This window comes from Anomaloglossus baeobatrachus, chromosome 5, assembly GCF_048569485.1.
Source record: "Anomaloglossus baeobatrachus isolate aAnoBae1 chromosome 5, aAnoBae1.hap1, whole genome shotgun sequence".
Lineage (NCBI taxonomy): Eukaryota > Metazoa > Chordata > Amphibia > Anura > Aromobatidae > Anomaloglossus > Anomaloglossus baeobatrachus.
In genome coordinates, this window is record NC_134357.1 from 403599951 (window position 1) to 403613674 (window position 13724).

Consider the following 13724-nt stretch of genomic DNA (forward strand, 5'->3'; position numbering starts at 1 on the left):
ACATGTGTCACACCCAGTGACCTTAGATTCCTGTTTCTGGTTAGAGATGTGATTTGCAATGGGGGAAAGAGGAGACAATTTGAGGAACGGATGACAGGTGGCAAGCAGTGAAGGTGGCAGACAGGTTATCAGTGAGTATAATTTTTGTTTTTCCAACTTTTTCCCTACCAACTATGATTCTGCAAAAGGTGGTTTTCAATATGACTGCAAGTGCTAATTATATCTTTTTCTAGAAAGGTTTTAACTCCTTTAAAATAATTTTGCAGTTTGCCAAGATATATTGTAATCTACATACATTTGTTCTAACAATCTAAATACATTAATACTAAACTAAACAAAACAATAAGCATAAACTATTAGGGATGAATAAAGAAAAAAATGTAAAAAATTAACCTAAAGAAAAATGAAAAGAAATGTTTTGTGTTTTTATTAAGACATATACACATATTTATTACATGGCAGTCATTTTTCTAGTAAAATTTCCTAAATACGTGATCTTTTTCTAATAAAGTCACAAAAAATTATTTGACTTTTGTAAATATATACTGTATCTAAAAATAAATAACATTAATAAATTCAACATATATAAGAAAGAAACAGATTGATTTGGTTTTTAAGAATTATTTCTGATGGATGGAGATCATATGATCCATAGGCTATGGTCATGTCCCAAACATCAATTACACCGACGTTAAGTCCCCTGAAGATTTCCTTCACCAAGAGATATTGAACGTATCCATGAAAATCACTGAATCGTTCAACATCATTCTTCATTTCTCTGGTGTTTTCTGACTTTATGATGACTTTTGTACCCGGGCTTCTTAAAAATAAATTTTCAATGGCTTGGCGTATACCAAGAACTCTTCTGATGAACAAGTCAAGAGGAAAAAATCTGAAATGGTGTCCTACAGTAATGACTATTATAATGTTAGGACCTCCACCAATTCGGTCGATTTCTTGAGCAATATAAGCTTGGTCCTTCACTGAATAGTAGCTGTCAGTGCAAAACGGGTGTCCATGTCTCTTCCACTGGATATAAATATGATTTGCTAAATCGAGGTGTAAAACTGTCCCGTGCGCACCATTCCCATGATTATTAAACCACTTGAGTGCTGCAAACAAGAGGAAAAAATGAATAGCTGTTAAAGGCAAAAGAGATAATGAAAAAACACTAAGATATACGTAAATTGAATATAATTTAAGGTAATATTCTTAGATTATTATTAACATAACTAAAGTATTATCTATACAGGTTCTAAAATATAAATCTAATAAACTACAAATCCAAAATTATATTATTACTGCAATCACAACTTTTTTTTATTAAATGTCCCTTTCATTACATATCATTTATATGGAGAATGTCAATCTATTTGAGGCAATTTCAAAAGCATTTTCCATTTTTGCGCTTTTGTTTTTCCTCTCCTTCTTCCAAGAGCCATAATGTTTTCATTTTTCTGGCACTACAGCCATATGAGGGCTTGTTTTTTCGTTGTACGAGTTGTACTTTTTAAAGAAAACATTCATTTTACTATATAGTGTACTGGAAAATAGTAAAAAAAAAATTCCAAATGTGGTCAAATTGCAAAAAAGTGCAATTCCTCGATGTGTGTGTGTCTTTTAATTTACCTTGATACCTACTATATGGCAAAACTGTCATGGTAGTATGATTCTCCAGGTCACTTTGAGTACGTAGATACCAAACATTTAAGGTTTTTTTCAATTTAAGTAGTGAAAAAAATAATAATAGTTTTGTAAAAAAAAATACAAATTTGCTTTTGATTTTTTATTTTGATTTTCCAAGAACCGTAACATTTTTGTTTTTCGGTATCTGTTAAGTGATGGGGTTTTTTTTTTTGCAATCTAAGCTGATTTTTTAACTGATACCATTTTTGGGTAGATGCAATTCTTAATCGCCTCCTATTGCACTGTATTGCATTGTTATGGCAGCCAAAAATCTATAAGTCTGTCACTTTTCTTTTTTGTTACGTTGTTTATTGATTGGTATAATTTATTTTATATTTTTATAGATCAGACGATTCTGAAAGCAATGATACTGAATACGTGTAATTTTTTTAAATTATTTTATTTTCAATGGGGCAAAAGGAGGTGATTTGAACTTTTGGATTTTTTTTTTCAAAACTTTTTTTTCACTTTTTAGCATTTTTACTAGTCACCTTAGGGGACTTGAAGCTGCAATAATCCAATTGCTTGTGCTATACAGAGCAGTGTGAGATGAATCAGCATTTGGCCACTTGTGTGGGAGTGAACTGTTCTTAATAAAGCCAGACGTATGGGTTGTATTGTTTGTTAATTCAATAGAAGTTAACCATTCTTTTTTCCCAGAATGATTGGAACTTTACTTCTGTAAATGTGTATTCCCTCAGGCTTTCTAACTACATAGTTCAGAGCAGTGGCGTAACTAGAGTTTGATGGGCCCCGGTGCAAAGTTCAGACCTGCCCCCCCCCCTCCACGTACACCGACACTTGGGATACGGGATAATAACGGGGTATGGTATAAAAAGCACCCAGGTTTCCCATGATCTGAAATATCTCTATCAGCGTTCCTATGTTCTGATATCCATCTTGTCTTTGGCAACCAGCTTTCCCATGCTCTGCTATACATCATTCCCTCAGCACCCAGCTTTCCCATATCAGAGCACGGGAAAGCTGGGTGCTGAGAGAAGATGTATAGAAGAGCATGGGACAGCTGGGTACTGAGGGAAAGAGCCTTTTTCGCTCAGCACAAAACATTCCAATCCCATGCTTGTATCTTTGTCCCCCTTGTATATAGTTCTCCAAATACTATAATGTGTTACACCTCGTGGCTCTCCTGTGGCAAGGAATGAGACAGTCTCCTTGCCTGCCACAAGCGCTCCTGCTCCGCAGCGCCGAAGGTCTGCCAGACTGCGCAGAGTGCAGGAGAAACCTCCTCAGAGAGGCAGCACAAGGGTGACACCTAGTGGTACTCCTGTTGCAAGAAATGAGGCGGTCTCCCATTCCTTGCCTGCCACAGCTCCTCCTGCTCAGCAGCCTCGAAGGTCTGTGAGGTTGCGCAATGTGCAGAGATTTGCTACTCAGGGAAGCAGTGAGACTCCCGTTATCTCTACACATTGTGAGACCGAGGATCCCGCCTCTATTTCCCAGAGGCAGGAGGGTGAGCATGTGCTATGCTTGGTGGATCCTGATTCGCCCACTGACGTCACACGGCTTGATGACAAGGCTGGTGACGTGGTGAATCCTGACTGGCCAGGCTGGGATGTCGTGGATCCTGATTGGGTCAAGTCCGTCATCTCCGCCTCGCGCCCGCCCTTGGCTGGAGCTACACCTCCTTAAAAGCTCCTCCTGCCATCATGGCGGCGCGCGACCGTCCTTCTATGTTTGGATGTCTGGCAGCGTGCTGCCACGCCACTGCTCAGGCATTATCTTCTTCTGTGGGCTTGGCCCTTGCTGCTTAGGCAGCACCTGGTTTGCAGGCCGTGTCCCTGCCTTGCTGCTCCGGCAGTAGCTCCTTCTACAGGCCGTGTTCCTGTCCCAGGTGAGCTCCTCGAGTCTCCACTGGACTCAAATGGTTATTGAAAGCACACGTGCGTGGGCACCTCTGTGCTACCCTCGTGCCATATTCTCGTGACTTCCACTGGCACACGTGCGTGGGCACCTCTGTGCTTCCCCGTGCAACAGGTACACCGAGCCGTGTGATCCCTGCCGTACAACCCACACGGGTTAGGGCAGACCGGTGTACATAGATCGTCTGTGACATTCCAGACGATCGCTAGCAGCAACCCGCTCACTCTTCACCCACCATAGCAGCGGTCCCTTACACCGCACAGTGGACCTTGACCGGCGGAAGCTGTCCATTCCCCATCTTGGCACGCTTCCCCGGGTCCCCCTCGTAACAATAATGGCCCGCTCATAGCCATCTAAATAGTATAAAGGGGCCCACATAATCCTTCATATATTAGAATGCACCTCCATAGTCCTCCATGTATGCATTTTCCATAGTTCTCCATGTATTATAATTCACCCCATAGTTCTCCATATATTATACTGCACCACATAGTCCTCCATATATTATAATGCACCCCTATAGTCCTCCATGTATAAAGTAGCCCTCATAGCCCTCCAATTATTATAATGAATTTCTCATAGTTCTCCATGTATTATAATTCAGCTCATAGTACTCCATATATTATACTGCACCACATAGTCCTCCATGTTTTATAATGCACCCCCATAGTCCATGTATAAGGTAGCCTCCACTGTCCTCTATATATTTTAATGTAGCCCCCATAGTCCTATATGTATTATAACGCAACCCCATAAAACGTCATATTGTATTTTGCAGCCCCATACTCCTCCATTTATAATGTACCCCTATATTCCATGTATAAAGTGTCCTTCCAGCCCCTAGACCTCCATGTATAATGCTGCCCTTGTCCATATATAAGGTGTCCTTCATGTTTATAATGTAGCCCCCCCCAGACCTCCATGTATAATAATGCAGCCAGCCTCCCCAGGCCTCTATGTATAATAATGTAGCCAGCCTCCCCAGGCCTCCATGTATAATAATGCAGCTTGCCTCTCCAGGCCTCCATGTATAATATAGCAGCTAGCCTCCTCAGTCCTCCATTTATAATAATGTAGCCAGCGTCCCTAGTCCTCCATGTATAATATAGAAGCTAGCCTCTCCAGGCCTCCATGTATAATAATGCAGCCAATATCCCCAGGCCTCCATGTATAATAATGCAGCCAGCCTCCCAGTCCTCCATGTATAATATAGCAGCTAGCCTCTCCAGGCCTACATGTTTAATAATGCAGCCAATCTCCCCAGGCATCCATGTCCAGTATAATGCAGCCTCCTCATGCCTCCATGTATAATATAGCAGCTGGCCTCCCCAGGCCTCCATGTACAGTATAATGGAGCCTCCCCAGGCCTCCATGTACAGTATAATGCAGCCTCCCCAGGCCTCCATGTACAGTATAATGCAGCCTCCCCAGGCTTCCATGTACAATATAATGCAGCCTCCCCAGGCCTTCATGTACAGTATAATGCAGCCTCCCCAGGCCTATGACCACCGTGTACTCACCAATATATATATATATATATATATATATATATATATATATATATATATATATATATATATATATATATATATATATATATATATATATATATATATATAAAAACAACAAGTAGTCACCGCTCTCCTCCTTCCACCGCTGCTCTGTCCTCACGTTTCCTCTTTCCACCACTGCTGTCCTCACCGCTCTCCTCTTCCACCCCTGCTGCTCCGTCGTCCCATCTCCTTGCTCTCCCTGTGCTTCGGTCGGCGTCCTCCCTCCCTGTGCTTTGTGCACTCAGCACAGCAGTCGTACAGGAGTGACGTCTCCGCGCAGGCACAGGGGGAGAACGATGATGCATAGAGCGCTGCCGGCCGCTCTATGCTTCATAATTACTGTGCGCGGTGACAGGGGAGGGGGGCCCCAGTGCCACCGTTGACACTGGGCAAGGGGGCCCGGTGTTGGCAGCGGGTCATATAGTGGCCGCGTGCACTATGACAGATTAGCGCAACTCCTCTCTCACTGACAGGAGCTGGCTGCTGATCTGCCGGGCAGCCGCCGGGCCCCTGACCTCCCGGACCCGGTCACAATTGCGACCACTGCAACTGCGGTAGTTACGCCCCTGGTTCAGAGGAAAACTGTTCAGTTGGATAGAACTTGTGATCAATGATATAACAGCCATCTCCAATCAATCCTGTAAGACCCAATACCCTCAATTGAGAACTAAGAGCTAAAAGGGCTTTGCTTCTGTCACCAGTGAGAAGGATTCTACATGCTCTTGGACAATGAACTTTGGATCCAGCTACGGAACCACCGAACTGGTTTACTTCAAATATTCTACAGGATTTCAGCTTAGGATCCAAGGTTCCAACTGAAGGTTTACAAAAATGCTTTCCTGTTCAACACTGAACCCACAAATTCACCTGGAGAACCCAGGTTGGGACTACTTGGTTGCCTGGCTACATATCTGCTGTGCTCAGTAAGCTTCTTATGCATGCTACTGTGACGCCCCAGGGGCTGTGGGGTACTCGGTCCCGGGTATGCGGTGCGCAGTGGGGAACAGTCGTGGTCGAGCTCCGGTTCCGTGACCCTGGGGGTTCGGCCCTCAGAAAAAGGGGTAAAATGAAAATAAAAGAGTTCTCGACTAGGCCACTTGCGGTATGCAGCCATGTTATTAAGGCCGCTGCTGCAGGATCTTGCTGGGGTTGATGGAATAGTGCAGCGTACAGTGCTGGCCAAAAGTATTGGCACCCTTGCAATTCTGTCAGAGAATACTCAGTTTCTTCCTGAAAATGATTGCAATCACAAATTCTTTGGAATTATTATCTTCATTTAATTTGTCTTCAATGGAAAAAAAAAAAAAAAGTCAAAAAGCCAAATTGGATTTAATTCCACACCAAACATAAAAAAGGGGGTGGACAAAAGTATTGGCACTGTTTGAAAAATCATGTGATGCTTCTCTAATTTGTGTCATTAACAGCACCTGTAACTTACCTGTGGCACCTAACAGGTGTTGGCAATAACTAAATCACACTTGCAGCCAGTTGACTTGGATTAAAGTTGACTCAACCTCTGTCCTGTGTCCTTGTGTGTACCACATTGAGCATGGAGAAAAGAAAGAAGATCAAAGAACTGTCTGAGGAGTTGAGAATCCAAATTGTGAGGAAGCATGAGCAATCTCAAGGCTACAAGTCCATCTCCAAAGACCTGAAAGTTCCTGTGTCTACGGTGCACAGTGTCATCAAGAAGTTTAAAGACCATGGCACTGTTGCTAACCTCCCTAGATGTGGAAGGAAAAGAAAAATTGACGAGAGATTTCATCGCAAGATTGTGCGGATGGTGGATAAATAACCTCGACTAACATCCAAACAAGTTCAAGCTGCCCTGCAGTCCGAGGGTACAACAGTGTCAACCCGTGCTATCTGTCGGCGTCTGAATGAAAAGGGACTCTATGGTAGGATACCCAGGAAGACCCCACTTCTTACCCAGAGACATAAAAAAGCCAGGCTTGAGTTTGCCAAAACTTACCTGAGAAAGCCTAAAACGTTTTGGAAGAATGTTCTCTGGTCAGATGAGACAAAAGTAGAGCTTTTTGGGAAAATCCATCAGCAGAGAGGTTACAGGAAAAAAAAGAGGCATTCAAAGAAAAGAACACGGTCCCTACAGTCAAACATGGCGGAGGTTCCCTGATGTTTTGGGGTTGCTTTGCTGCCTCGGGCACTGGACTGCTTGACCGTGTGCATGGCATTATGAAGTCTGAAGACTACCAACAAATTTTGCAGCATAATGTAGGGCCCAGTGTGAGAAAGCTGAGTCTCCTTCAGCAGGACAATGACACAAAACACACTTCAAAAAGCACTAGAAAATGGTTTTAGAGAAAGCACTGGAGACTACTAAAGTGGCCAGCAATGAGTCCAGACCTGAATCCCATAGAACACCTGTGGAGAGATCTCAAAATGGCAGTTTGGAGAAGGCACCTTTCAAATCTCAGGGACCTGGAGCAGTTTGCCAAAGAAGAATGGTCTAAAATTCCTGCAGAGCATTGTAAGAAATTCATTGATGGTTACCGGAAGCGGTTGTTCGCAGTGATTTTGGCTAAAGGTTGTGCAACCAAGTATTAGGCTAAGGGTGCCAATACTTTTGTCTGGCCCATTTTTGGAGTTTTGTGTGAAATGATCAATGATTTGATTTTTGTTTCATTCTCTTTTGTGTTTTTTCATTGCAAGCAAAATAAATGAAGATAATAATACCAAAGAATTTGTGATTGCAATCATTTTCAAGAAGAAACTGAGTATTATCTGACAGAATTGCAGGGGTGCCAATACTTTTGGCCAGCACTGTAGGTTTTGGGCCCTCCGCAAGCAGGGACAAACCCCTGAAGTGGATGATGGGGATTGTAGTAGGGAATCATCTGTGTACTGGTGTCCATACCAGTATTGCAGTTTCAACTTGCCTTGGTTTATTTTGTTTTATTATTATTTTTATTATTTATTATTATAGCACCATAATTACATGGCACTTTACAAGTGAAAAAGGGTATATATAAAAACTAGTACAATAATCATTAACAGTACAAAACATACTGGTAAAGGAGGAGAGAGGACCCTGCCCGAGAGGACTCACAGTCTACAGGGAATAGGTGAGGGTACAACAGGTGAGGACAGAGCCGTTTGCGCAGTGGTGTACTTGACTGAGGGTAATTGTAGGTTGTAGGCTTGTCGGAAGAGGTGAGTTTTAGTGCTTAGACCCGCTGGTTTCGGTTCCAGGTGTTCACGCTCCCCTTGTTCTCCGTACCAGCTGTGACCTGGGTTAGCTGTCCTCCGTGCACACTTGTTGTTAATGGGCTCCCGTGGCCTAGAGCTGCTTGGGAGTCCCTTCTCTTCAGTCTTGGTCCTATTGCAGGCAGCCTGGACTATTCAGTCCCTGGTCCCCTCTTCGCTACTGATGCTTCAGACTCTTTGGGTTTGCGATGGACCCTGGAGATCTTCTTGCCTGGCAGATTTAACAGTTGACCATAAAGTGTCACGCTGTCCTAGGGTTTGCACCCCGCCTTGTGCTGAGTCCTGTGAGCCTTTGTTCCAGACATCCACAGGCGTCCCGCGGTTCTTAGAGTCATACACTTCCACAGGTAACACTGGTTCCATACTCCACAGTCCCTCACTCCTATTACAGCACTCCGTTGTTACGTCAGGTCTTTCTGTACTTTTACTCTCAACTCCTTCTCTCTCTCCTCACAACTCCTCTACTCCTTCCTTCACACTCCTCGACTCTACTCACTTCTCTTAACTGACTGCTACCTCCATCAAGCAAGAGATCTACGTGCTAGATTCTCTGAGAGAGGATATCCCCCGGATGTTCTAACTAGGGCATATAAAGGAGCAACCGAGAGAAATAGACATGATCTCCTTATCCCCAAGGAGAAAGAAACCTCTGAACAGATAGTGCGTTTGATCGGTACTTTTGATAATTGTAATCAGGAGGTGCTGACAATCTTACGCAGACACTGGGGTATCCTTAGGGCTGACCCAAGTCTACAAGACTATGTTCCACCTAAACCATTGGTAACATTCAGGAAAGGTAGAGCCCTTAAAGATCAGCTAGTTCATAGCTTTTAGAAGGCCCCAAAAGCTATGGGAACATGGTTAGACAGGAAACCAACAGGAACCTTCAGGTGTGGACACTGCAAATTTTGCAAGTGGATTGCCCAGAAAAAAAGAAATACTAAGTGTCAGCACAGGAAAGAGTTATCAGATACGGGAATTCGTAAATTGTGGTTCCGAGGGAGTGATATACTTGATTACCTGTAGTTGCCCTTTGAATTACATAGGGAAAACGAAGAGGGAATTCCGTAAACGAATAGGAGAACACCTGGGGGATATACATAATGCTAGGGATACCCCAGTGTCTAGGCACGTTAGGCTTGTTCATGGGGGAGATCTACAGAGTGTAAATTTTACCGCAATTGAACAAGTGTCACCTTCACCAAGAAGAGGGGATTGGAATAAAATCCTGCTCCAAAAGGAATGCAAGTGGATTTATCGATTCAGATCTACTAGTCCTGATGGTCTGAACGAGCAACTGGTTTTTAACTGTTTTCTGTGATTGTGGCGGTGCACTCCGGGGAGGGATTGTCGGTTTCTGATACATAGACTGAGGATGGTTTTGAATTTCCTGTCTGGGGGTCATCCCACATATAAATAATTTGATATGATTTTTTTCCTGATGTTGTCCTTTGAGTAGGGTCCAGTCTATTCCCCCTCTTTGTAATTTGATGCACACATGCGTATTGCCTTACTAAGAGCCTAATATAATGTGAATGCATGGAAATATATTATAGGAATTAAGTGGATGAAGCTTCCTTTGTGTTGCTTTTAGCAATTGCATCTCTTTATGAGAACTAGGTTCTGTATACCGATGACATCTACTGGTGGCTTTTGGAAAGTGCAGAGGCATTAAATGAATATAGACCTATTGAAGATAAAATATATTTATATAATGATAATATTAATATCTGCCACTGGTCTGCTCTTTCTGGCTCTATTAGTACCAGATAGGAGCGCTTTTGAATTAATTTTCTATATATTTGCTAAAAGAATCAAGGCTGTGCCCGACGTGATCCTGGCACAACACCCCTCCATAAAACACCAACACCTCTATGACGACAAGCACCTAAACAAACAAGGGGTCAGCCTACTGGCCAAAGAGCTGAAGGACATTATACTAAACAGAGACCCCATGCCTGGACTCAACAACAACCAAAATCCCATGGAAAGACCCCCAACAATAAAAAGACAGGAAACCCCAATTTCATCACAGGAGGCCAGAAACAAAGCCCTTCACCCAACATCGGGCCATCAGAGGAGGAGACCACCATGGAGGGGACCATCAGCCCCACACAGAGACATGCAGGGCAGAGATATGGAAGAGATTAGAACCCTGCTCAGTACATTGTGCAGGAAACTAACACACCTATAAACCAGTCGTAAATCCAGAGTGTCTTACACAGCCGCACTCATTACAAGGTATATACACATGAGGTATATAGAAAAAAAAAAATGACCTAATTCACAATCAGCAGCTGGAACATCCAAGGCCTGAGCACCTTGGCCTTTGGATGTAAAACAAATGACCCCGACTTTATTCAAAGACTGAAGAATATAGACATTCAGATCCTCCTGGAAACATGGACCAGAGCTGAAAACGAATCTCTGGTGCCAATCTGATACAGGGAAATCTCTTTCCCTGCCCTTAAAAATAAAAACACCAAACAGGGCCGCTGCTCAGGAGGAATACTGATCTGGTATAAAGAAGAGCTCCACCAGTACATCAAACCAGTGAAGAGAGGAGGCAGCCACATATGGATCAGAATCAGAAGCTCCATCCTCACCTCTCAGTCCGATGTCTACCTTTGCACCACCTATATACCACCGCCAGAGTCCCCCTACTTCAATCCAGACAGCTTTGAGATCTTACAAGAAGAAGCCACCCATTATCAGGTCCTGGGAAAAGTTCTCATCTTTGGAGACCTCAATGCAAGAACAGGGAGAGAAAAAGACTTTCTGACCACAGATGGAAACATCTACATATTTGGGGCAGAGAACGACAGTCACGACTCAGAACACTCAGAGAGAAACAGCTATGACAGTACAGTCAACAAAAGTGGCAAAAAGCTCCTGAACTTATGTAAAAGTTTAGGTCTTCATATTCTTAATGGACGTACAAAGGGAGACTCACTGGGAAGATATACACTAAACTCCCATGTAGGAAGGAGTGTAGTAGACTACGCCATTACAGATATGGACCCGGCAAATATTAGCGCCTTCATAGTCACCCCACAAATGCACCTGTCAGACCACAGCCAACTTCTCCTGTACATAAAATCTACAGAGAAACCATCCACACAAAAGCCACAGCAGAGCAGCCTCTACAACCAACCTCAATCCTATAAATGGTCCAAGACGTCAGAAGTAAAATATAAAGAGGCTCCCAACAGACCGGAATTACAGGAGATGCTCCACAACTTTTACAGCTACAAGTACAAGTCAAACCCAGAAGGAGTGAATCAAGCTGCAAAAGACCTCAACAAAATATTCCACACCATGGCCAAATTGTCCGACCTCAAACAAGTCAACTATAAGAGGCCAAAAGAAAAGCAGATCAATGGTTGGTTTGACAAAGAGTGTAAAGCCGTTCGAAAGACGCTGAGAACAGCCTCAAACAATAAACACAGAGACCCCAACAACCCAGACCTGAGGGAAGCCTATGACACCATACAAAAGCAGTACAAAACCATCCTCAGGAGGAAGAAGCAGAGCTACATCTCTACCAAACTTAGCCAACTCCAAGACGCCCTCCAAGACAACTCCTTCTGGGAAATATGGAGCCACATGGACACAAAGAGCAAGAAAAAGAATGACACCCATATCCAAAATGGCAACATCTGGCTCCAGTACTTCAGAGACCTCTACAAAGACATCCCAAAAGAAGGACTAAGCCAAGAGCAGGAAAACATAACATCAAAACTAAAGGCAATGGAAGAGAAAATCAAAAACTTCCAAAACCCACTGGACACACCAATTACATTACAGGAAGTTGCAGAGAAAATCACTTCCATAAAGTGTAAAAAATCTAGTGGTCTGGATGGAATCCCCCCAGAGATGTTGAAGTACAGCCCACCAGAAATTCTAGCTGCAATGGTTAAACTGTTCAACATTGTGCTGAATGGTGGTTACTTCCCTCGTACCTGGAACCAAGGACTCATTACACCGATCCACAAGAGTGGGGACAGGTATGACCCTGCCAACTACAGAGGCATATGTGTCAGCAGTAACTTGGGAAAACTGTTCAACAGCATCCTAAACAAAAAGGTTCATCAGTTTCCTTACCGAGCACAATGTCCTGAGCAAAAGCCAAGCAGGGTTCGTGCCAAACCACCGCACCACGGACCACATCTACACCCTGCACAGTCTCATTCAGAGCCACGTCCACAATACAAAGCATGGGAAGATATACGCCTGCTTTGTAGACTTTAAAAAGGCCTTTGACTCAGTGTGGCACCCGGGCTTGTTCTTAAAAATGCTGGAAAGCGGAATAGGAGGAAAGACCTACGATGTCATCAAAAGCTCCTACACCGAGAACCTCTGCAGTGTGAGTGTGAACGGTAGAAGAACGGCTTATTTCCAGCAGAGCCGAGGAGTCAGACAGGGCTGCAGCCTAAGTCCAACGCTCTTCAATATTTACATCAATGAGCTGGCTACTGCTCTAGAATCTTCACCTGCTCCAGGTCTCACACTCCATGACGCCCAGGTGAAATTCTTGCTCTATGCAGATGACCTACTGCTGGTGTCACCAACCGAGAAAGGTCTCCAAGACAACCTACAAATTTTGGAGAAATTCAGCTCCACATGGGCACTACCGATCAATCTAAAGAAAACCAACATCATGGTGTTCCAGAAGAGAAAAAGAAGATTTGACCAGCATCCTTCATTTGTCGTAAACGGCTGCACTCTAACAGGAACAGACAAATACACCTACTTGGGCCTGGAAATTCACCAGTCAGGGAGCTTCAAACAAGCCATAGAGACCCTGAAAAACAAGGCCTGCAAAACCTTTTATGTCATCCGAAGGAAATTGTATCATCTGAAGCCACCAGTGAGGGTCTGGCTAAAAATCTTCGATTCCATCATTGCCCCAATCCTCCTGTACGGCAGCGAAGTCTGGGGCCCTCACACTTACCCAGATTGGTCAAGGTGGGATTCCAGCCCAACAGAAATATTCCACCTGGAATTCTGTAAGCACCTTCTCCAGGTCCATCGAAGCACCTCCAACAGTGCCTGTCGAGCTGAGCTGGGCAGATTCCCTCTACACCTAGCAGCTCTGAAGAGGTCACTATCATTTCGGGCTCACCTACAGAGTAGCAATCCAAGCTCCCATCACCACAAAGCTCTGATATATATACGTGGGCCAGATGAACCAGGACCCCTGGCACAGCTCTCCCAAACCCAACTGGACAAAATAACCAATCACAGCAGCCTGACAAGAACCAGAATCAGGAAGATGGTAGACGAGGGCCAGGAGAGGTATGTCAGTGACTGGAGGACCGACATCAACACCTCACACAAACTGACCATGTACCAGAGACTACAGAGAGACTACAGACT

The 13724-nt window shown here is 43.8% G+C and overlaps 1 protein-coding gene across 1 annotated transcript in view; it reads right to left on the reverse strand.

Moving 5' to 3' along the window:
• Window positions 1-404: 404 nt before the first annotated feature.
• The window catches only part of LOC142310217 (NXPE family member 1-like), a 158907-nt gene continuing 145587 nt past the window's right edge, over window positions 405-13724 (reverse strand). The window contains exon 6 of the mRNA XM_075347705.1: window positions 405-1112. Coding sequence (XP_075203820.1) covers window positions 577-1112 — 536 coding nt within the window. The 3' untranslated portion in view covers window positions 405-576. The remainder of the gene's footprint in view (window positions 1113-13724) is intronic.